The sequence below is a fragment of the Microcaecilia unicolor genome, chromosome 7 (assembly GCF_901765095.1).
Source record: "Microcaecilia unicolor chromosome 7, aMicUni1.1, whole genome shotgun sequence".
Lineage (NCBI taxonomy): Eukaryota > Metazoa > Chordata > Amphibia > Gymnophiona > Siphonopidae > Microcaecilia > Microcaecilia unicolor.
In genome coordinates, this window is record NC_044037.1 from 232,298,835 (window position 1) to 232,324,998 (window position 26,164).

The 26,164-nt window shown below is 42.7% G+C and overlaps 1 protein-coding gene across 3 annotated transcripts in view; it reads right to left on the reverse strand.

Annotated features, from left to right (window-relative positions):
- The window catches only part of CERS6 (ceramide synthase 6), a 270,865-nt gene that overhangs the window by 94,794 nt on the left and 149,907 nt on the right, over positions 1–26,164 (reverse strand). For 2 of the 3 annotated variants that reach the window (XM_030209471.1, XM_030209469.1), the window contains exon 6: positions 24,828–24,920. The exons of the other annotated variant lie outside the window; for it this stretch is intronic. In XM_030209471.1, the coding sequence (XP_030065331.1) occupies positions 24,828–24,920 (93 nt within the window). The remainder of the gene's footprint in view (positions 1–24,827; positions 24,921–26,164) is intronic. 3 annotated transcript variants of the gene reach the window in all.

The following is a 26,164-nucleotide window of genomic DNA, read 5'->3' on the forward strand; positions in this document are numbered from 1 at the left end:
ATTCCCTTGAGTGCTCTCCTCAGAGATAGGCCCGGAGGAGATATCGGACCATTCTATGATCTGGATAGATGTGGAGGTGCCACAATTTTATCAACAGGGTGGAAGATGGAGGTTCCCCAGCTATCTTTATAGAAACAGTGAACTGCATGAATTCATTAGCCAGAAATGGGAAGATTATGTTCATAATAATAGGGAGCATATAGAATGACCAATCCTGTTCTGGAGTGCTGTCAAGGCAGTTCTCAGAGGTGAGCTTATTGCCTTTGTTCATGCCAAAAATAAAAAGCAATCAATAGCAATAGTGAGACTAGAACAAAACCTAAGGAAAGCAAAGGCCCGATATATTAGCCAACCAACACAGGGGAATAGGGAACAACTTCGAGCACTGCAAGTGACACTTAATGCATTACTACATGAACGGGGAAAGAGATTCTTAGCATATCAGCGCTTTAAATTGCATAGGTTTGGAAACAAGTCCGGAGCGATGCTGGCAAATTTAGTCTCTGTATGGGGACCATGTAAACCAATAGTTACGCTCCGAGATGAAGGTGGGAATATTCACAATAAGAGCGAGGAGATAGCAGAAATTCTGACAAATTTTTTCTCTAGGCTATATAGTTCCTCAGAAGATCCCGACGAGGTAGAGATACATAACCTATTAGAAAAGGCAGGGCTCCCAAGATTAACAGACAAGGAGCGGGCGGATTTAGAATTTCCCTTAGAGGCAAAAGAGATCCAAGAAATTATAAAGACCCTACCACTTGGATCTGCACCAGGACCGGAAGGGTACTCCGGGGAATTTTATAAAATAATGCCTCATTCCTCCTATCCGGTGATATGCGATTATTACGAACAAGTGGTGAAGGAAGGGAAATTTCCAGATCATGCAAACTCAGCCTTGATCTCCCTGATTTTGAAACCGGGGCGGTCAAAACACGAGGCAGATTCCTATAGGCCCATATCTTTAATAAATGTGGACCTCAAAATCCTGGCTAAGCTGCTTGCTAACCGCCTAGCAAAAATATTACCCAGAATAATAGATGAAGAGCAAGTGGGATTCGTCAAGACTCGACAAGCAGCCAAAAATGTCCGCAGACTGCTCTTAGCTATGGCAACCGGGCAGTTAATGGAAACCCCAACATCTCTGTACTCACTTGATGCGGAGAAAGCTTTCGACAAAGTGGGATGGACTTATTTGTTTAAAGTACTACGATACATGGGAGTTGGGGGCTGGTACTACAAAGCCATACAAGCCTTGTATGCAGGCCCCACAGCATCAGTGATAGTCAACGGGGTCAGAGCACAGCCATTTGGGATTTTCAGGGGCACAAGGCAGGGCTGTCCCCTCTCTCCGGCACTGTTTATCCTGTCATTAGAACCATTTTTGAGACTCGTTAAACAAGATGAAGGGATCCCGGGGGTGAAGGTTGGAGGAGACATTGTCAAAGCCCTAGCCTTTGCAGGTGATCTGTTGATAATTTCCGGCCAGCCGCTGGACTCCTTAAATCAGTTATTAAGGCTGGCGAGGGAATTTGGGCAGGTATCGGGCTTCACTATAAATACAAAAAAATCTCAAGTGATGGATATATACAAAAATGTAGCCCACCAAGACAGGGGCGGATGCCCTATAACCAGAGTAGAAGGGAAAATCAAATATCTGGGAACCCAAATTCCACAGGATTTAACAAGGCTCTATAGGGAAAATGTTGAACCTTTGCTTGAGACAACTTGCACAAAGCTTAGACTATGGGAGAACTACCCGCTGTCCCTCATGGGGCGAATTGCCTTGTACAACATGATGATAGCACCAAAGTGGATTTACAAATTTCAGACTCTGCCTCTCTTCCTTAAAAGAGAAGACGAAAATCGTTTAAACCGACAGATACAAAGATTTTTGTGGAAAGGGCGGAGAGCGCGGCTCTCGATACAAACCCTGCACATACCATGGGAATTCGGAGGTATGGGACTGCTCAGTATAAGATATCTCACAATAGCAAGTGAAATGCGACACATCTCAGATTGGTTTAGGTCCACCTCCGAATTTTTGGAGACTAAACTAGAAACAAACCTAACTCAAGGAGTACATTTCAGCTGCCTATTGCATGTAGGAGGAGGACAAATACTGCCAGTTCTACAAAAGTCAAATATACTTCCCACTGCAAGGGCGGTCTGGAGGTGGGTTTGCCGACGTCATCACTTCTCTGGAAGAGTTACTCCATTTCAAGCCATTTGTGACAATCCGAAATTTCCGCCCAGAACTCTGCATAGTGGATTTAGACGGTGGCAACAGAATGGATTAGTGTATATACATCAAGTCTTTACGGTAGAGGGGCGGATTAGACCATTTGATGAGCTTCAATCCCAATTTTCACTTGAGCAGGGAGACTGGTTCCATTACTGGCAATTAAAACATTTCATAAACAGCTTACCTTGGGAATGTCTCACAGTGGATGTGCAGGAAGAGATCTCCTCAGCCTATTCGCTGCAATCACAAGGCAGAGTGTCGCTGACAATGCACCATAGACATTTAAGGGACATGACAAAAGAACCGGACTATTCAGAACTGACCAAGTCATGGAATGAGGAACTGTTAACGAACATAAGTCCACAGATACTACAGGAATATATCTACTCAATACACAAATTGTCGAAGATGGCCCAGTATAGTGAAATGGAATACAAATTTGCACTTAGAACTTACATACCACCAAGGAGGGCCTTCCATATGGGAGTCTCCCCGGATGGTGCGTGCCCCAAATGTGGAGCCCAGGGAGCAACATTGGGGCACATGTTCTGGACATGCTCAAGAGTTCAACAATTTTGGAACAAAGTTATTAAAGCAACTTCAACAATGTGGGGCGCCACCTGGAAGAAAGGACCGCTGCTGATGTTTGGCCGGCCAGCAATAGTCCGGCCGACCTTGGCAGGTTTTCAAGGCTTCACCATTCGAGCTATAATGACAGCGAAAAAACTTATCCTCACAGAGTGGATTACAAATAAAGTGCCCACATTACAGCAGTGGCGTGCTTTACTCATGGATTATATGAGGTTTGAAAAGAAGCTGGCAGATCATAAAGAAGATCGAAGATTTACGGATAAAGATTTCTTTCGAATATGGACCCCATTTTGGCAGACAATACCTTCAGGGGGTAGAGGACGTATCTTAAATATGTGAGAAATGGACACCTGGTCATATGAGAATAGTGGACATCATTTTGGGGTGGGAAAGGGGAGGGAGGGGGAAGAAAGAGTTTACAGTGAACGTAGATGGTTAAATGTGTTAGTAGAAGTCGATAACTTGTTAAGCTGGGAGATAGTGATATAGGACATTCAAGCAATCATAATGTTATAGGACTACCGGTAGAGTTAGACCTATATCCCAATGCATATGTTAGAGAAGATATCAAGCTGAGATAATGTATTTAACATGTTTAATGCTACTACTATTTGGAAACTTAATAAACAAATTTGAAAAAAAAAAAAAATAAGTTAAATGCAGTTGGTCTGTTATAGGTCAAAAGTTTAAATGTTTCATATGAACAGAAGGGGGAGGGGATAGAGATATAATATTTAAAAACTTGGAAACAGCTTATTGTGCAACTGATCTTTAATGAGTACAGACTTATAATTGCCTTTTCGTGAATTCATTTGTAACATCTGTATAGCGTTGAACCATAAAACCCCTGATGACACACTCAGCAACACACAGACGTGTGTTAGGGTTTGATGATGGTTAAAGGAGTGGATAAATCTGTGTCTCTATGAGAAGAACTGAACCTAGGGAACGGCAGATTGGTTATTGCTGTATCAAGAATATTGTACTGGAAAAAAAACAAAATCTGAGATTCGGACAAGAGACTATTTGAGATACACGTGGGACTCACAATCACTGGAATAAAAGCAACGGAGATAAGTGGACATTGATGTAAAGCAACTGAGATATAATTGACACTTATTAAGGAATAATATAAGGAACTATTGCTGGAAAAAAAGTGTATTATTTGTGTTTGACTAGTGGAATATCCTATAGGGAGTAAATATCAAAAGTTTAAAAAGCTCCATGGTTGTTTGAACCCACATGATTGAATGAGGAATGAATGGTGAGGATGAGATGGAGTGTTGGGTTAATATTATTTAGGAGTTATATAAGATTTTATATGATTTTAATGGTGAGAGTTTTCAATAAAGAAATTTATGGAATTTTCAATAAAGAGTGAGGTAGTTACTTGAGGTTGATAATGAATATGTATGAGAGTGGATATGCGTGTCTACTACCTCTATTTTATGTAAATCTCTCTCATGCATATTCATTAGGGATATCCTTATTGATGCCCTTGAGCACCTAGAGTGAAGCTAGGGTCTGATGCAACAGGAGTTTTGGTGTTTGAGTCCTGGGAGTCAGTGCTGTTTTTGATATTGGAGCTTTGATACATACTGTAGGTCTGGACTGTATTTCTGTTGGGGTTTGTGTTATCTCCAAGTGCCTGGTGGTAGAAAGTTTGTGTTGCTGTGTAGTATTGTGAATGAGGGTAGGCCCAGAGCCCGGTTAAAATGGAGCAACACAGCGGGTTAAGGTGAACAGAAATATTATTTATTAAAGGTGTTAGGTAAAGGGTCCTGTTTAATTCACAGGTGGGGGAGAAAGTAGACAGAACCTAGTCCTGACATGTAAGAATTTCCTCTTGTGGCCTGCTCCCGCAGGGCTATGGCATGCACTATGGCAGCACACTCCACTTAACTCTGGCCTGGACTCCCAGAGTTTCCAGTAGAATCTTTAGCAAATAGCACAGGCTGGCCTGATTCCGACCAGTTCAAAGAACAAAATTACAGAGCATATACATAAGCATGGATTAATGAGGCAAAACCAACATGGATTTAGTCAAGGGAATCTTGCCTCACCAATCTACTACATTTCTTTGAAGGGGTGAATACGTATGTGGCTAAAAGGTGAGCCAGTTGATGTGGAGGGGCATAATCGAACGCAAACGCCTATCTCCATGGGCGTTTATCTCCGAGAACGGGTCTGTGAAGGGGCGGACCGAACCATATTTTCGAAAAAATGGACGTTTTTGAGCTGGGCGTTTGTTTTTTTTAGCGATAATGGAAACTAAAAACGCCCAGCTCAAAAACATCCTAATCCAAGCCATTTGGTCATGGGAGGGGCCAGGACCAGTAGTACACTGGCCCCCCTGATATGTCAGGACACCAACTGGGCACCCTAGGTCAGTGCGGTGGACTTCAGAAAAAGCTCTCACATGCATAGCTCCCTTACCACGGGTGCTGAGCACCCAACCCCCCTCCCCCAAAACTCACTACCTACAAATGTACAACACTACCATAGCTCTTAGGGGTGAAGGGAGTACCCACACTGGGTACAGTGGGTTTTGGAGGCCTCCCATTTACCAGCATAAGTGTTACAGGTAGGGGGGGATGGGCCTGGTTCCACCTACCTGAAGTGCACTGCGGTACCCACTAAAAGTGGTCCAGGGACCTGCATACACGCAGGCCTCTAGGACTTGTTGCTGCTGTATAACATTGGCACACCAGTTGACACCTGAAGACTAATCTCTCCGAAAACGTCCTTTATTGGAATAAGCACGCTTACTCACAGTTAACTGCAGATCAGAGGTTGTGCCCCACTGGCAACGAGTCTCCCTGGTACTGAGATTAGCAGTAGGTCAGAGCTGGCAGAATGGTGTACAATGCCCTCTTTCAGCAACATTCAATGTAAGAACTAAATTCTCTAACGTGGCTAACACATGAAAGGGAGGTAAAACTGGCTTACAAAAATGGCTACTACCTCATGGACTATCGGAAACAAAACTGGACACCCTCTGACCCAGTTAGCAGGGGGAAAAGCACCATGGGCGTACAGCCTACCAACTACCAACATCGTGAGCATTTGCCACAAGCTAGTGGAATTATGGAGCCCAATACCCTACACCCACCACAATGCATTGCTGATGTGACTCTGCAGTGCGCATAACAGAAAAGGTGTCAAACTCACCCGAGACCCACATCAGAACCAGGGAAAGGCTGTCAGAGGATAGAACACATTCTGCTGTCATGGAGGTGGGTACGGCATTTGAGGCTGGCAAAGAGGCTGGAAAAAAAGTTTTTAAAGTGGGTTTTTTTTTGGTGGGAGGGGGTTAGTGACCACTGGGGGAGTCCGGGGAGGTCATCCCTGATTCCCTCCAGTGGTCATCTGGGCAGTTGGGGCACTTTTTTGGGACTTGTTCGTGAATAAAAAGGGTCCAAAAAAAGTGACTCAAAATCGTGTTAAAAATGCCTTTTTTTTTTATTATCAGCTAAAGACGCCCATCTCTCCTCGGCTGATAACCACGCCCCAGTCCCGCCTTCACCATGCCTCCGACACGCCCCCGTCAACTTTACCCATTTCCGCGACGGATTGCAGTTGGAAACGCCCAAAATCGGCTTTCGATTATACCAATTTGGGCGCCCACGGGAGAAGACGCCCATCTCCCGATTTGGGTCACAATATAGGCGTTTTTCTCTTTCGATTATAAGCAGGATTGTGTATCTGGATTTTCAAAAGCCATTTGACAAAGTACCTCATGAAAGACTCCTGCAGAAATTAGGAAGTAATGTCCTATTGTGGATTAAAAACTGGTTAAAAGAAAACCGAAGAGGGTTAAATGGTCAGTATTTTCAATGGAGAAGAATAGATAGTAGGATTTCTCAGTGGTCTTTGCTGGGACTACTGCTTTTTAACATATTTATAAATGATCCAGAGAGGGGAGAGGAAGAGGGGGGAAGGGGGGATGTAGAGGCTGGGAGAGGAGAGGAGTAGCATTGTTAATGTTTAAAGCACCTGTACATGAAAATCTTCTCGGTAGATTGTTCATTTTATGGATGTTCTGTTGCTTTTGGAAACCTAATAAAAATGAGTTAAACATAAATGATCCAGAGATGGTAATAACTAGTGAGATTAGTAAATTTGCTGATGACACAAAGTAAATTTGCTGATGATACAAAGAGGGGCATAATCGAAAGGGACGCCCAAATATTGCTGAGGACGTCCTCACAAAACGTCCTGTTGAAGGGGCGTGGAAACCCGTATTATCGAAACAAGATGGATGCCCATCTTTCGTTTCAATAATATGGTCAGGGACGCCCAAATCTTGAAATTTATGGTCGTCCCTAGACTTGGTCGTTTCTGATTTTCAGCGATAATAGAAACCGAGGACGCCCATCCCAGAAACGACCAAATTCAAGCCAGTTGGCCAAGGGAGGAGCCAGCATTCGTAGTGCACTGGTCCCTCTGACATGCCAGGACACCAACCGGGCACCCTAGGGGGCACTGCAGTGGACTTCAAAAATTGCTCCCAGGTGCATAGCTCCCTTACCTTGTGTGCTAAGGCCCCAAAACCCACTCCCCACAACTGTACACCACTACCATAGCCCTTATGGGTGAAGGGGGTACCTACATGTTGGTATAGTGGATTTCTGCTGGGTTTTGGAGGGCTCACATTTACCACCACAAGTATAACAGGTAGGGGGGTATGGGCCTGGGTCCGCCTGTCTGAAGTGCACTGCACCCACTAAAACTGCTCCAGAGACCTGCATACTGCTGTGATGGACCTCAGTATGACATCTGAGGCTGGCATAGAGGCTGGCACAAAATATTTAAAAAAATTTTTTTTAGGGTGGGAGGGGGTTAGTAACCTCTGGGGGAGTAAGGGGAGGTCATCCCTGATTCCCTCCGGTGGTCATCTGGTCAGTTCGGGCACCTTTTTGTGCCTTGCTCGTAAGAAAAACAGGACCAGGTAAAGTCATCCAAATGCTCGTCAGGGACATCCTTTTTTTCCATTATGGGTCGAGGATGCCCATGTGTTAGGCACGCCCCAGTCCCGCCTTCACTACGCTTCCGACATGCTCCTGGGGACTTTGGTTGTCCCAGCGACGGAAAGCAGTTGGGGACGCCCAAAATCGGCTTTCGATTATACCGATTTGGGCGACCCTGTGAGAAGGACGCCCATCTTGCGATTTGTGTCTAAAGATGGGTGTCCTTCTCTTTCAAAAATAAGCCTGAAAGTAATTCAAAGCAGTTAAATTACAAGAGGATTGTGAAAAATTGCAAGAGGATCTTATGAGACTGGGAGTCTGGGAATTCAAAAGCAGATGACGTTTAATATGAGCTTGTACAAAGTGATGCATGTGAGAAAGAGGAACCCAAACTATAGCTACGTAATGCAAGGTTCCACATTAGGAGTCACCAACCAGGAAAAGGATCTAGGTGTCATGATCACTGATGATACATTGAAACCCTCTGCTTAGTGTGCAGCAGCAGCTAATAAAGCAAATAGAATGTTAGGAATGATTAGGAAAGGAATAGAAACAAAGATGAGAATGTTATAATGCCTTTGTATCACTCCATAGTACAACCAAACCTCGAATACGGTGTGCAATTCTGGTCACTGCATCTCAAAAAAGATATAGTGAATTAGAAAAATTACAGAGAAAGGCGACAAAAATGAAAAAGGAGATGGAACAACTTCCCTCTAAGGAAAGGCTAAAGCAGCTTAGGGCTCTTTGGTTTGGAGAAGAGATGGCTGAAGGGAGATACAATAGAGGTCTATAAAATAATGAGTGGAGTGGAACAGGTAGACGTGAATTGCTTGTTTACTCTTTCCAAAAATACTAGGACTAAGGGGCACCCAGTGAAGCTTCTAAGTAGTAAAGTTAAAACAAACTGAAGAAAATATTTTTTTACTTAATGTGTAATTAAACTCTGAAATTCATTGCCAGAGAATATGGGAAAAGCAGTTAGCTTAGCAGGGTTTAGAACAGCATCATATTCTTCATGCTTCTCAATCAGGATTTTGCTCAAAATTCAGTACAGAAACTGTAGTGGGCACAATGTTTAATTTAGTTTGATTGTGGCTTAGTGAAGGGAAGAAAGTACTCCTTCTCCAATTTGATCTATCCAATGCTTTTAACCTGCTAGATTTTGAAGTTCTTGATGCTATAGGAATTTCAGGATCTATTAAATCTTGGTTTCAGGGCTTTCTTCTGAACAGGAAATATGGAGTTAAAATGTCAAACAATTTGTCGGGTAGCTGGAGTAACGTATGTGGGATTCCTCGAGGTTCCCCTTTATCTCCATTATTGTTTAATTTATATGTACATTCATTGGGATTTACACTGGAAAACCTTGGGATGTCATTTTGTTATGTGGACGTTATCACTGTTCTTCTTCCAGTTCAATTAGAAATTTCCAAAGAATTATCTACCATACAGTCAGTATTTAGCACACTAGAATGTTGGATGTCTGCCCATAAATTAAAGTTAAATATAGAAAAGACAAAATTGCTGTTGATTACAGGCTTCAGGGAGCCTGTGGAATCTCATATTATAATTAATAAACAAAAATATGTTTTTCCCCCTCTGTAAGGATTTTAGGGGTGTTTTTTGATTCAACAGGTACCCAGGAGCTTCAGGTAGTCCAGAAAGCTTTTTTTTTTCCTGATATGTAAATTGTGTTGTATTTGTAAATATTTTGAACTTCATCACTTTCGGTTGTTGGTCCAGGCTTTATTGCTAAGTTCCTTGGACTACTGTAATATTATCTATTTGGGATGTTCTCAAGTATTAATGCGAAAATTGTAGACAATTCAAAACATTGCACTGAGATTGATTTATTCTTTAAAACGTTTCGACCACTTAACATTCTACTATTCTAGAATTCATTGGTTACCAGTGGCAGCTCGGGTTATTTTTAAATTGTCTTGTGTGATGTATAAAGTATCGTATGGATTAGCTCCTTCATATTTGTTTTGTTCTGTCCAATTCAAGTGTGATATTTGATTAAGAAATACGCTCTCTTCCCCATCTTTAAAGGGTAAATCTAGGAAGAAAATGATAGACTGTTTATTAGCATATCAGCTGCTAAATTGGGAAAAGATATCTCTTTTAATAATGCAAGCTTTAAGTTATATTCATTTCAGATGTTTATTGAAGACAAATTTGTTTCAGAATTTTAGTAAGAAGTGATTGTTATTGGTATATTTTGTGCTATTTGTACAATATTGTATTTCCTAATTGTTCAGCTTCTTTTTTCTTTTGTAACCTGTATCGAACCGCAAGGTATTGCAGGCTATAAGAATAAATGTCATGTTATAATTTCCTAAAAGAAAAGTCCATAAGCCATTATTAAGATGGACTTGGGAAAATCCACTGCTTATTTCTAGGATAAGCAGCATAAAATCTGTTTTACTGTTTTGAGATCTTGCCAGATACTTGTGACCATAGGAGCCAACTTTTCAAAATTATTGGGGGTGCTAAGCCCCATGGAAATAACCCTTCCTTGGACACATAAAAGGAATTATCTCAATATTGGGGGTGCTCAAGCACCCACAGAGTCGGCTCCTATGCTTGTGACCTACATTGGCCACTGTTGGAAATAGGATACTGGACTTGATGAACATTTGGTCTGTCCCAGTATGTTTTTATGTAAAGATTCAAATCTGCAATGTCCTAAGCTGATCTTGACCTTCTTGACTGTCATGGTTGCAACTCACATGTATATGGTGGAGGTATATGCACTCAGGTGTGGCTGTTTCCCACTGGGCCTCCTTAACCTAGCCGTAGCCTGAGCTTTTATACTTCTGGACTATGCCCTCCTTGCTCCGTCACCTCACATGTCACTTCCCCCCTGGGAGGGACTGTGAGTTTTATGGTGGTTCTGCTACTGTGAGAGAGTGTCATTAAGGGGGTGTGGTAGCGTCATGCTGTTACTGAGGTGACTCCAGAAACTGTATATTATATGTGCTTTCAACTTTATCTGTGAGGAATAATTGTATGTGCCAGAGCCCAGAGTTGCCACTGATGGCACAGTCTATCCTGCAAAACAGCAAAAGTAGAGGCTGACAAATGCGCAAACCAATAGGGAGATAATATCAAAAACCAGTTTATTCAGAATATTCATATCAAGGACCCGACACGGTCCGTGTTTCGACGCCAAAGCGCCTGCCTCAGGGGTCACAATCAACTTTCTACAAAAAAACAGGACAAATTAAAAACATAATAATAAGAGATTTCAAATAAAATATATCCACCTTAATAAAATATGTAGCCAAACATATACGGACATTCATAATAGTATTGCACATTTTGTAAATGTATAATGATAAATTATGTAAAAAAAAATGTTAATATATTATAATTATGTAAGCAGATATTGTGGACAGAGAAACACCAAACAATGAAAAGTGATAACTGTCAAATAAATGACTGATAAATGAAAGGCATAGGTCAGGCTGATGAAACATCAATATATCTACATATATATTTATCCTATGTTTTGTATAAAGATGATGATCTATATACATATATATATAGAATGGCCCATTTTAACTGATTTACATTTTTATGAAATAACAGGAATTTTATCCCTCTGTAGTATTTTAAAAATGCTTTTATCCTTTTACAGTGGATTAACTTGCATACATAAAGGAATTATTCAAGCCTATCAGCTTCTTCTCAGAGGTTTGACATTATTTCATTGAATTATATTTATAATTAATATGTAAATATAATGTAGTTTTAAATGGTGTCGGATCATGATGTCTTGAAGCATTTTACTTGTTCAAGTTGTATGAATGTATTTTTTACTATTAGATCAGGATAAATATATATGTAGATATGTTGATATTTCATCAGCCTGACCTATGCCTTTCATTTATCAGTCATTTATTTGACAGTTATCACTTTTCATTGCTTGGTGTTTCTCTATCCACAATATCTGCTTACATAATTATAATATATTAACATTTTTTTACATAATTTATCATTATACATTTACAAATGTGCAATACTATTATGAATGTCCGTATATGTTTGGCTACATATTTTATTAAGGCGGATATATTTTATTTGAAATCTCTTAATATTATGTTTTTAATTTGTCCTGGTTTTTTTTGTAGAAAGTTGATTGTGACCCCTGAGGCAGGCGCTTTGGCGCCGAAACACGGACCGTGTCGGGTCCTTGATATGAATATTCTGAATAAACTGGTTTTCGATATTATCTCCCTATTGGTTTGCACATTTGTCAGCCTCTACTTTTGCTGTTTTGCTTTGACTTTCCGTGGAGGCTCCTCCTATCTTCTTGGATTTACAGTCTATCCTGCACCATGTGCTGGAGGCAGAGAAATATTGACAAGTTCCAGAGCTGCATCACTCTTTATGCTAGTGATAACATCACTGAAATGTCAGTGTTCTCTGCCTCTGTCTGCTGGTTGGGGAGCATAACCCATTCATCTGGACTGGTCCAGCATGATAAGATGTTCCATCTTGCTAATTTTGTTTCCTTAAGTGAAAAAGTATATATAAAAAATGTGCATCTCTGATTACAGCCCTGTTATAGACCACCCTTCACTTTTACTATGGTAACATCCTCTTGAGATTGGTTGAGAAACTGTTAAATATATTCAAGCATTGGTTTTGACTGGTGTGAATAGGACCCTCAATGACTAGTGGATATAGGGGTTACATGACTGAGTAAAGTATTCAAATACTTCCATTCTGCAGATTCTAGCACTCCTGCTGAATCCATGACCACAAGAATTTCTTCCCTATGTTATTAAAGTTTGTTTCCTCTTATGTGTTACATTTTCATTAATGTAAATTGTTTTGTCAGACGGTATAGGAACAACATATAGGAATAACAAGTTCTCAAGAAATTTTGTAACACATAAATGTTTTACAGGCTTTTTAATATCATGCTATTAGGTTTCGGATCACACTATTCTCAGCAGTCTCTTAAGCAAATCATGAACCAGGTCAAAGCCCTGGGATGATCATGACATGATACACCATTTTACTACAGCACTAATTTTTCTGATATCTGGCATTGTGAAGCGCTGCGTGTGACTGGTAGTGCTATAGAATGATTTGTAGTAGTAGTATCTTCTTGAACAATCAGATTTAATAGAGCAATCAGCCATTTTGGAAAGCAGAAAAACGTTTGTAAGTATAACATTGAAAAATGAATGTCCTTTGAGAATATTTTAGGTACCACAAATAATATATTCTAGTGACAAGACTAATTATAAATAAAAGAACATTTTAATATGTAGGGATTGTGCTAATGTCCCATTCTTGCTAAAAAAAAAAAAAAAACCTAGGGGTTTGACTATCACACATGAACATACATTTTTACTTTTTCAAAATTTTGTTATTCCATAATTATTTTTTTGTTTACTCTTTTTTCAAAAAAAATTTCCATATTTCATGGCTTGTAGTTAGAAAAAAAGAAAATGTTTTTAAGTATGGCTGAAGAGACTTTTTGGATTAAGTATATCATCTTTGGTCCTTTATGATTTTGCACCTCAAAGTTTTGCAGCCCTGGATTTTAGCCACAAGAAATAAAAAGATGCTGCAGCTTCTCATTTCTAGGCTCTACCATAATGCCAGTTATACATAATCAATCCACTAGATAGTCATAAGTCAAAGTTAAAGCTTGGTTATGCCCCTCAGCACACACTCTGAGTGTGCTCCAAGGGGTAGAAGAAGCGCAGCCATCTGTATCTGTTCCTACTTTACAGTCGGAACAAGTTTACAACAAATTCATACAGAATACACAAAGTCATAACAAAAACGTTTGCTACTAGCAAGAAAACAAAATCCCCTTCTTCCATAAATTATAGAATAACTTCATTATAACAAGTAAAACACCTTGCAGTTAATATTTGTTGTGGGTTCTCTCACTGCTCATTTCCCATCGTGGCATAAATCTGCATTTGGCCTTTTTTCTCACAAAAATGTCCAAATTGGTATTTTCAAAACCAATTTTTAGACATTTTTCTATGAAATCCATCAATAGTGCATTCAAACCACAAAAGGGCATGACCAGAGGCGGGATCTGGGTGATCCTACCACTTGGACGTTTTTCAGCCATAATGGAACGTCCAGGACTTAAACTAAGATGTTTTGTGCTAAACCTGTTTTTATAATGAATAAAGCACAAAAGGGTGCCCTAAATGACCAGATGACCACTGGAGGGAATCAGGGGTGACCCCCCAATACCCCCCAGTGGTCACTGAACCCCTCCCATCTCCCCAAAATGTGAATACAAATATGATTTAGCAGCCTCTATGACAGCATCAGATGTTAGAGCCACGTCTATTACAGCAGCATGCAGGTTCCCTGGAGTAGTGCAGTAGTCAGTGCAGTGCACCATGGACTGGGGGACTCTGGTCCCTATCTCCCTCTACCTGTCACATTTGTGGGGGAAAACTGTGAACTTTCCAAAACTCACCAGAAACCCACTGTACCCACGTACAGGTGCCCCCTTCACCCATAAGGGCTATTGTAGTGGTGTACAGTTGTGGGCAATGGGTTTTTTTTTTTTTTTTGGGGGGGGGGGGGGCTCAGTAGACAAGATAAAGGAGCAACAGTGAGATGTGTACCTAGGAGCATGTTTTTGAAGTCCACTGCAGTGCCCCCTAGGGTACCCCATTTATCTCCTGGGATGTCTGGGAGACCAGTCTGCTAAAAATGCTGGCCCCTCCTACATCCCAATGGCTTGATTTTCTGAGTTTTTCACTTGGACTACTTTTTTTTTTTTTTAATGGACCAAAAACCAAAACGTCCAAAGCAAAAAACCTTGTTAGAAACAGTATTTTCAAAAACAAAAGATAGACATTTTTCTTTTTTGAAAATGAATTTCTTGCCTATTCAAATTTTGAACGTTTTTTGCAAAACGTCTAAAGTCGGACTTAGACGTCATATCTAAAATGACCCTCCACGTCAATCTAATTTTGTTATTATCATATTAACACAGATGGATTCATTACTTAAGTAAAAAGTAAAAGTACTGGCTTCAAAAGAATGCTCCTGTTTACTAAGCCACGCTAGCGGCTGTCCCAGCACTAATGCTGACAAAGCCCATTCAAAGTGAATGAGATCTGCTGGCATTTGCGCCGGGACAGCCGCTAGTGCGGCTTAGTAAACAGATCCCAAAGTGAAGTAAAAGTAGAAAGTCTTATCCAAAAAAATAAAAATACTCAAGTAAAAGTAATAATGTACAGCTCTTAAAACTACTTTTTTTTTTACTACAAAGTAAAAAGTATTCTTAAGAAGTTGGACCACAGAATCTAGTATGTTTACAAGCAAACTTCCAGGGGATCACAGAAGGTCCTTCCTAGAAAACAAACAATACCCTGAGCATTGCAGTGGGCAGAAGAACATTAATAAACCTATTGGAAAACAAAACAAGCTGGATTAGTTTTATTAGAGGTGCAAGAGGAGGGAGGGAGAAAGACTGTGCTGCAGGGCCATAGTAGATGGGAGGGAAGAGGGATCAGACCCTGCACACAGTGAAGGTGTAGTTCAGGCTGGGGAGGCAGCTGAGCCTGACAACAACAAAGTAATAGCCATTCAAAACAGCTGTTCTGGGCAGGTATAGAGGGTGGGGACTAGGGTTTCCGGGTGATGTCAGACTCTGGCTTGTATTTGATTGGGTTCAAACTTCTGGTCCCAGCTCAGCTTTTTTTGGGACCTGTAGATTGGGCCCAATTACCTGCAAGCTGCATCTGACATCACTCGGAAAGCCTGTAGAAGGGGAGAAGCAGAGGAATGGAAAATACTTTTTTTTTTAACCACTTTCCAAATTTGTACTTTGTTACTAAGTACAAAAGTACAGCTTAAATGTAACTCGTTACAAGTAAAAAGTAATTCGTTACAAGTAAAAGTACTGCGAATTGTACTTAAGTACTATAACAAAGTACAAGTACTACCCATCTCTGCATATTAAGCTAAACAAAACAACCAGGCACATTGTGAAGGGAAGCCTGTGGAGGATGGAAGGAGGATGACAGCCAATACAAGGGTGAACCATGTAGGTACCCATATGCATAAGGAACCACGCTTCTGTTCAAATAAATTTCTAATCACCCAAGAAGGAAAGAAAAATGAAGGGAACACAGCAGTTCCCTCCCCCATCTATTTTCCAAAAAAGTGAAGATTTTCCGAGGACAGCAGGCCTTATATTCTCACAATTGTGTAATGCAGCACTGTGTTGCCCGGTCTGGAGCTTATGACAAGCTTAACAGAGTTTTGTGAAGCATGAAACACTCTACACCATGCATGTGCAGGTGCCTTCCAGCCCGCTGCGAGAGTGTGGTTACCGCAGTTAAATACTACAGCATAAAAAGGAAAAATAGTAGACAACACCTAGGGGAGGTGGGAGGGTTTGTGAGAATAAAAGGCCTGCTGTCCTCAGGGAATACCTGCTACAGATAAGTACCTTCGCTTTCTCCAAGGACAAGCAGGCCATTAATTCTCACAATTGGGGTATCCCTAGCATCTAGGCTCACCGAAAATAACAAACATTCATCAATTGGGCCTTGCAAAGGCGAGAACAGTACTCAGATTAACCTGAAAGTTATATACAAATTGAGTGAGAGTGCAGCCTGGAACAGAACAAAACAGTTCTGGGGGGGGGGGGGGGGGGGGAAGATGGTTTCTAGATCCCAAACAGATTCTGCAAAGCTGTCTGTCTGAACCAACTGTTGTGTCGGGTATCCTGCTCAAGGCAGTAATGAGATGTGAATGTGTGGACTGAAGACCACGCCGCAGTCTTGCAAATTTCTTCAATCGAGGCTGACCGCAAATGGGCTTCCGACACAGCCATGGCTCTGACATTGTGAGCCTTGACATGCCCCTCCAGAGTTAGCCAAGCCTGGGCATAAGTGAAGGAAATCTTCCAGCCAATTAGAGATGGTGCATTTCCCGATGGCGATCCCCATCCTGTTGGGATCAAAAGAAACAAAAAGTTGGGCGGACTATCTGTGGGGCTACTTGGAACTCCGCTCCATGTAGCAGGCCAGTGCTTGCTTGCAGTCCAAGGTGTGCAAGGTGCACTCACCAGGATGGGCAAAAGGTTGGGAAAAAAATGTTGGCAAGACAATCGACTGGTTCAGATGGAGCTCCGACACAACCTTCGACAGGAACTTAGGGTACGTGCAGAGGATTACTCTGTTGTGATGGAACTTAGTAAAGGTGCATTCACTATTAGAGCCTGAAGCTCACTAAACCTACAAGCTGAAGTAACAACCACCAAGAAAATGACTTTCCAGGTCAAGTACTTCAGATGGCAAGAATTCAATGGCTCAAACGGAGCTTTCATCAGCTGGGTGAGAACAACGTTGAGGTCCCATGACACAGGCAGAGGTCTGACAGGGGGCTTTGACAAAAGCAAACCTCACATGAAATGAACTAGAGGCTGTCCAGAGATGGGCTTACCCTCTATACGTTGATGATAAGCACTAATTGCACTGAGGTGAACCCTTACTGATTTGGTCTTGACCAGACTCAGAAAGGTGTAGAAGGTATTCAAGCAGGGCCTGTGTAGGGCAAGAAAGGGGATCTAGGGCCTTGCCCGCACACCAGATGGCAAACCCCCTCCATTTGAAAGAGTAACACCTCCTTGTGGAATCTTTCCTAGAAGCCAATAAGACTCAAGAAACACCCTCCGACAGAACCAATGAAGCAAATTCTATGCTCTCAACATCCAGGTTGTGAGGGTCAGAGACTGAAGGTTGTGATCTATGAGGAGGGTCAGAAAATATTCCAATCCATGGTTCCTCCGAGGATAACCAGAAGAACAGGGAGCCAGATCTGCAAAGGCCAGTAAGGCGCGATCAAGATCATGGTCCCATGGACATGTTCAGTTTCACCAAAGACTTCCCCACAAGAGGAATGGGAGGATATGCATACATAAAACCTGTCCCCCAATGAAGGAGGAAGGCTAGTCTCTCATGGGCCTGAAGCCTAGAACAGAACTGAGGGACTTTGTGATTCATTTGAGTGGCAAAGAGATCCAACGAGAGGGTGCCCCATACTCAGAAGATCTCCTGGGCAATGCCCAGGTTGAGAGACCACTCATGTGGTTGCATAATGCTGCTCAGCCTGTCGGCCAGACTGTTGTTTTTGCCCACTAGATAAGTGGCTCAAAGGTAGATGCCATGCCAGTGAGCCCAGTGCCACATCTGTACGGCCTCCTGACACAGAGGGTGTGACCCAGTTTAATACATGGCAACCTGATTGTATGTTTGAATGAGCACAATTTGGTGATACAGCCAATCTCTGAAAGTCTTTAGAGTGTTCCAGATTGCCCAGAGCTCCAGAAGATTGATCTGAAGATCTGTTGTTTTTTTTTGTTACACTTGTACCCCGCGCTTTCCCACTCATGGCAGGCTCAATGCGGCTTACATGGGGCAATGGAGGGTTAAGTGACTTGCCCAGAGTCACAAGGAGCTGCCTGTGCCTGAAGTGGGAATCAAACTCAGTTCCTCAGGACCAAAGTCCACCACCCTAACCGTTTCCTGAGCAGACCAAACTCCTCGAGTGTGAAACCCATCCACATGAGCTCCCCAACCCAGATGAGATGCATCCTTCATCAGCAACTTTTGCGGCTGAGTCAAATTGGTTCAAATGGTCCACCATAGAAAGGAGTGAACAAGCTTTGGGGACACGTTGAGGGGCATAATCGAATGGGGCGCCCAAGTTTTCCTGGGGCCATCCTCGCAGGATGGCTCCGTAAAGGGGCAGGGAAACCCATATTATTGAAACAAGATGTGCGTCCATCTTTCGTTTCGATAATACGGTCGGGGACACCCAAATCTCAACATTTAGGTCGACCTTAGAGATGGCCGTCCCCGGTTTTCGGCAATAATGGAAACCAAGGACGCCCATCTCAGAAACGACCAAATCCAAGCCATTTGGTCATGGGAGGAGCCAGCATTCGTAGTGCACTGGTCCCCTTCACATGCCAGGACACCAACCGGGCACCCTAGGGGGCACTGCAGTGGACTTCAGAAATTGCTCCTAGGTGCATGGCTCCCTTACCTGGTGTGTTGAGCCCCCCAAACCCCACAACTGTACACCACTACCATAGCCCTAATGGGTGAAGGGGGGCACCTAGATGTGGGTACAGTGGGTTTCTGGTGGGTTTTAAAGGGCTCACATTTACCACCACAAGTGTGGTAGGGGAGGATGGGCCTGGGTCCGCCTGCCTGAAATGCACTGCACCCACTAAAACTGCTCCAGGGACCTGCATACTGCTGTCACGGAGCTGGGCAGGACATAGAGGCTGGCAAAAAAAAAATTGTTTTTTTTAGGGTGGGAGGTGGTTAGTGACCACTGGGGAAATAAGGGGAAGTCATCCCCGATTCCCTCCGGTGATCATCTAGTCAGTTCTGGCACCTTTTTGAGGCTTGGTCGTAAGAAAAAATGGACCAAGTAAAGTTGGCCAAGTGCTCGTCAGGGACGCCCTTCTTTTTTCCATTACCGGCCGAGGACGCCCATCTCTTAAGCAAGCCCCAGTCCTGCCTTCGCTACGCTGCCGACACACCCCCGTGAACTTTGGTCATCCCTGCGACAGAAAGCAGTTGAGGGCACCCAAAAGCAGCTTTCGATTTTGCCAATTTGGGCAACCCTGAGAGAAGGACGCCCATCTCCTGATTTGTCTCGGAAGATGGGCGCCCTTCTCTTTTGAAAATAAGCCTGATGGATGACATCTTCTGACATCTTGTGGCTTTACACCACTGAGAAGCTAGAGTCCATTGGGCTAACTTCATGTGAAGGTATGTCATGTGTGTTACGTATACTGTGGACATCATGTGGCCCAACAACCTCAACATTTGCTGAGCAGTGACCTGCTGAGGCTGGAACCTGAGAAGCCACTGTGACTAGAGTGTCTGCCCTGGGCTCTGGGAGAAGGGTGAAGATGGGACTTGGAGTAGTTTTAAATGAACCCTAGTAGCTCGAGCACCTGAACAGTCTTCTAAATGGACTCCCAAACACTGTCCTCCAACTTGCTCTTCTCCAGCCAATCGTCAAGATAAGGGAACACATGGACTCCATGTCTGCTAGCGACGCTGTGACTACCACTACATATTTGGTAAAAACCCTGGGAGCTGACACGATGCCAAAAGACAACACACGGTACTGGTAGCGATGTTTTCCCAGCCGAAATCGTAGACACTTCCGGTAGGCTGGAAGTATCAGGATGCGAGTATATACATCCTTTAAGTCCAACGAGCACAGCTAATCATTTTCCTGAATCATGGGTAGAAGGGTGCCCAGGGAAACCATCCTGAACTTTTCTTTGAGCAGGAATTTGTTCAGGGCCCTTAGGTCTAGGATGGGACGCAACACTCCTGTCTTCTTTTTCATGAGGAAGTACCTGGAATAGAATTCCCACCCTTCCTCCCCTGATGGAATGGGCTTGACCACTTGGGTCTTCAGAAGGGCTGAAAGTTTCTCTGCAAGTACCTGCTTGTGCTGACAGCTTAAGTAATGACCTCTTGGTAGGCAATTTGGAGGTTTGTGAAGCCAATTTAGGGCGTATCCAAACCGGACTATTTGGAGAACCTACCAGTCGGAGGTTATAAGTGGCCACCTTTCGTAGAAAAACTTCAGCCTCCCCCCAACCGGGAAATCATCTGGTACGGACACTTTTGCAGCAGCTATGCTCTGTTTGAGCCAGTCAAAAGCTCATCCCTTGCTTTGACTGGAGAGCAGTAGGGGCCTTAGGTGCACGCTGTTGACAAGAACGAACACAATGAACAGTGGGGTTGAGCCTGAACCTTCTCGACTTGCCAAAAGACCTCCTAGAGGTGGAAGCTGATGCAGAAGGTGCCCAGCAGGAGAGAGAAAAGAAATGATATCAGTGTGCTTCTTGATTTGGTCAGTGAACTCCTCAACCTTTTCTCCAAAAAGCTTATCTCCCCGGCAAAGGGCATCTACCAACCTCTGCTGAACTGACAGTTCCAGGTCAGAAACATGCAGCCATGAGAGTCTGCGCATTGCTATACTTTGAGCAGAGATCCTGAACGCCACATCAAAGGAGTCATAGGCACCCCTGGCCAAAAGCTTACAACACGCCCTCTGCTGCTTGGCCAACTGGTGCATCAACTCAGCCTGCTCTAGTGGGAGACAGTCCACCAAGTTTAACAACTTGCACACTCAGTCCCACAAGTACATGCTTGTACAGAGCTAGTAAGACTGTATACGGGCACGAGCATTGAGGCCTGGAACATCTTCCTCCCAAAAGGGTCCACGGTCCTAGCTTCTCTGTCTGGGGGCACCAAGGCACAGTCTCTAGAATTCCTGGCTCTTTTGAGGGCTGATTCCACAGCCATGGAATTGTGAGGCAGCCGTGGCCTATCAAAACCAAGTGTACTGTGGATCTGATAAATCGTGTCAGTCTTCTTAGGCAGGACAGGGACCGACAGAGGGGACTCCCAATTATGATCGAGGACTTCCTTGAGTACCTTGTGGAGAGGGACAGTCACAGCCTTCCTATGAGGAGACTTGTAGTCCAGGACCTCAAGTATCTTAGCCCTGGGCTCGTCCTCCATCTCCAAATGAAATGGAATAGTCTCAACCATTTCATTATAAAAGAGAGGAACGAAAGGCTCTCTGAGGAGACTTTCTCCTTTCAAACATTGGGGAGGGTTCAGAAGGGATGCAATAGGACTCATCCTCCGAACAGTACCTTGGATCCTCCTTTGACTTCCATGAGCGTTTCTCATCGGTGTCAGACAGCAGCTCCTCCTGAGAAGACTGAGACCGAGCCTGCCTCAACTTAGAGGAGCCATGTCCTCGAGAGAGGCATTGAGGAGTTGGCTCCCGCCTCAACTCTGGCGAAGCTTCATCCACCAATGTTGAGGGGGTGCTGGCTTGGGTGGCAGACGACACGGAGCTGCACACGACCAGCATCAGAGGCCGCACCAATGGCTAAGGACCAAGCAGGGCCACAATGGGTGGCAGGGTTTGCGCAAGCACCCCTGATGCTGATGCACACCACTGAAAAGGCCATTCAGCAGCTCAGGATGCAAGGCACGCATATGCTCATCGAGGGTCACAACCGGGAAAGACTGGGGTGCCGGCTCCGTGACAGGCTGCAGAACCGATGGGGCTGAGATGAGAGTCGGGTCCTGGCTGCTTGAGGACCGATGCATCAGCACCTCCTGGATCGAGGGGAAGCGGTCCTCCCAGCGCCGATGCTTCTCGGGTGCCAAATCCCTCAACATCCCTACACAGTGCGTCAAGGACAATCTATGCCAATGCTTCTTGGTCTTCACCCGCAGCTCAGTATTGAAACTCCTCGGTGCCAACGAAGACAATGTTGAATCCTCATGTCACCTCTGGGTCAGATCCGACACAGGTCGGTCCCAGAAGCCCTGCCCAGCAGTAAGTGTCGAGACAGGTGATGGAATTATTAGGAAGGGGATGCTGAATAAGACTGAAAATACTATAATGCCTCTGTATGTGAACTACGTTCAGTTCTGGTCACCGTATCTCAAAAAAGATATAGCAGAATTAAAAAAAAAAAGTTCAAAGGAGAGCAACCAAAATGATAAAGGGGATGGAAAGGCTAAAGAGGATAAGCTAAAGAGGAAAGGCTAAAGAGGTTAGGGCTCTTCAGCTTGGAAAATAGATGGGTGAGGGGAGATATGATCGATGTGTACAAAATCCTGAGTGCTGAAGAACAAGTAGAATAAATCAATTTTTTACTCATTCCAAAAGTATAAAGACCAGGGACACACAAGGAAGTTATATGGAAATACTTTTGAAAACAAATAGGAGGAAATATTTTTTCACTCAACGAATAGTTAAGCTCTTTGCCAGAGGATGTGGTAACAGCAGTTAGCGTATATGGGTTTAAAAAAGGTTTGTACAAGTTCCTGGAGGAAAAGTTCATAGTCTGCTATTGAGACAAACATGGGGAAGCAACTGCTTGCCCTGGGATTTATAGCATACAATGTTGCCACAATTTGGATTTCTGCCAGGTACTTGTGACCTGGCTTGGCCACTGTTGGAAAAAGGATACTGGGCTAGATGGACCATTGGTCTGACCCAATATGGCTACTCTTATGTTCTTATGGCGTACTACTGCTCCCATTGTCCATGGGTCTCGAAGCAGCAATGTGGACCGATACTGGCTCAGTCATCAACATTGATGCTAACGACCTTGATGCCGACATCAAGGACTTGGACCTGGCTCCAAAACTTTTATCATGTTGAGCCTTTCTGGACATCTGAGTCCTCTTCTTCATTCAAAGACAGAGGACACAGTAGAGCTATAGTCAGGTCCTAAACACTGAAGACATCAAGAATGGATGTCCTTACCAGAGATACTCTGATTGTACCAGGTATAGTGCATGAAGCCACTGGGAACTTTAGCAGACATAGACGGAAAAACTTCTGCAGCCAAATGGTGCAAGACACCAGAAAAGGGCAAGGGAAAAATCTGGCCAAAGTCAAGGCTTAAACGCGGTCAAAGACATGAAAAAATAAAGGATACTTAAAACTGGGAAAAAAGAAACAAAAAAGTACAGGGAGAAAAGGGGGCTAAGCCTGAAAGCAGGCACACCAAAACAAGGCCGAAAGGCACTAAAAAATAAGTTCTTCCAGACTAGACATGAAGAGAAACCACAAATGCAGTCTTCTCCTCACCGTGGTTGAAAAACAATTGTGGTAACTGTGCTCTCGTGGTGAGCCAGAAGGCACCCGCACATGCTCAGTTAAGCTTGTCATAAGCTCCAGAGTGGGCAATGCTGCACCTCGTTACCCAAGTGTGAGAATTAATGGCCTGCTTGTCCTCGGAGAACAACAGTTTCAGATACTTTTTCACCTGCAATAACAGATTATCTTAAATCCAGACTCCCAACATGAACTCATCGAAACAAAATCCATGTTAGGGGAACATTTTTTACATTGATTCAAAATATTTAACTGCGAAAAAGGCGTTAGTTTCTACAGAAGAAGTTTGTAATTGGTTATATAATGGTAGCCACGAAAAATGCTCTTGAGAACAATGATCTTGATGGTCATTCATTATGAAATACATATACACACTGGTTAAGTAATAAGCATATGTATTCCTTTGAAATGCCATTTCCCATGTCATTTCATGTTGGATTGACTTGCCCAAAATGTTGCTGAAAGAGTGAGTACTACCAACAGCATTGTTCTTTTAGTGGTACTTTTACTAAGCCATGGTAAAAAGTGGTTTTACTGTGCCCTTATGCAGATCTTTCCCATGCATTAAGGCTATTTTCAGCACTGCTGTAAAATGGCACATTTTCTACTTTTTGTATTAATGGTCGTGTGCTAATGTTGCCAATAGCACACGGCTATTTTTTTTTTTTTTATAACCACGTGACCACTTACCACCACCCAATTTGTAGTTGGTAAGAGCTCATGTCATAGTCCTGCGCTAACCAGTTCTTGCATGGTAATGTAGCAGCAGTAACTGGTTAGTGCAGAAAAGCCCACTCTCTGCCCCTCCAGACATGTCCTCTCCAAAAAAACTTTTTTAATATTTTCAAGTGCTTGCTGATATCCCTAAAAGCTGCATTAGGTACCCATTAACACCTAACATAGCTTAGTAAAAAGGCCCATTAATGAAAACAATTTTGAAAAAAAATGAACAAAAAAATCCCCATAAATGATACAGGAAATGAAGCGAAATGAAAATTATGGGGCTGCACCCCTCCCCCCACCCCCACATTAGTACATATACACACATAGGGGAACTCCTGAGAAGCATCCTTTTTCCCCTCGGACAGCACTTTGGAATGGATCTTCTATAGTATTAAAGAATTCTGAAATGTGGAACATAATGGAAAACATTTTCAGTGCAATACAGATGCTTTTAAGTTTCATTCTTGTCTCTCAGAAGTATGGAGACCAAAATATTACTGAATTAAAACAACTGTTTTCTTTCATATACCTAATAAAAAAGGAGATGCTTCAATAAAGTATCTGGTTATCCATTAAACAATTTCTCTTACCTTTCTTTTCATGTCTAAACATTGAGATAACAATAAGGAGAAATAGAACGATACTTTGATTATGTAGTAGTAATGAACATCAGAAATCAGAGGCTGAAAGCACAAACATAGAATCATTAATACTTAGATTTAGTTCTGCTCTGTCTATTTACATGTTTGCTAACTTACTTGACACAAAAGCATACTCCGATGTTTATGTAATCCATCAGAAAAGAGGGCAAATTCGAAAATCCTGGGTAGTTTAAAGGTACTGAAGTACTTTTGTACTCATGGACATATGAGTTATTTTCAAAGGGAAACTACAAATCAAGTCGAAAAGTGTCCACAAAGTGGCACAAGGACACACTTCTCCTTTTTCATTCAACTTTCCATCTTTTGTTCCTTCCCCTTCCTCACAGGCAGAAACTTAAGAAAGTCGGGGCCTGTCCAGGGTCTGATATCAGTAGCAGCAGCCAGTGCAGTCTGTCTAGATGCATGGAGATGTCAACTTATGTTCAGCGAAGCCTCAGTCTCTGCTGGTTTACATGACATGATGGTCCCATGCATCTAGACAGACTGCTCCTGACCCTGCTGCTAACACAGGGCCATGAATATCCCTAATGAAAATGCAAGAGAGAGATTTGCATATAGTGGAGGTGACAGGAAGAATTAAGAACTGCCCTAATGGGTTTACATAACAAGACTAATTGATTCATTGTAAGGCATTAAGCAGCGGTTTACCAACCCTCTGGCTAATGGTTTCCTCGGGTGGTTTTTATGGTGTTTGAGAGGGATATTTTCACTCCTGAATATGGACTGATAAGGTAGATGAACTTAAGAACATGTGATAAGAACAGTATGTGGATCTGCTCTATGTGTATTGCAGTCAACAGAAAATTTCAGGGGTGTTTTTGAACTAGGTTTTGGAAGGGTCATTTTATCATTATAATTAAGTGTGTATCATGTTAAATATAGAATTGCAATGAAAATTTTTATTGAAATTAAGATATTTTTGTATGTGTTTCAACAATTAATATAATGTATTGCAGATATAGTTGTTTAGTATATTGGTTAACCCTATTGTATATCATAATGCATATTCATTAGGGATATTCTGAAAACCTGATTATGTTATTTAAAGTGCTCGATGCTGTGATTCAAAATGATAAGCATTCGACCTGAACCTCTATAAGCAGGCTGAATGAAAGCGCCAATGGATATAAAGCAACACTTACGTCCAACAGCGCCACCATTTCACCTTCAAGTGGCTTCCTCAGGGACGGGTGTTGCTATCCTGAGGAAGCCACAGAAAAAGGAGAGTCAAATGAATCCCTATGATAGAAACTCAGCAAAGGTTT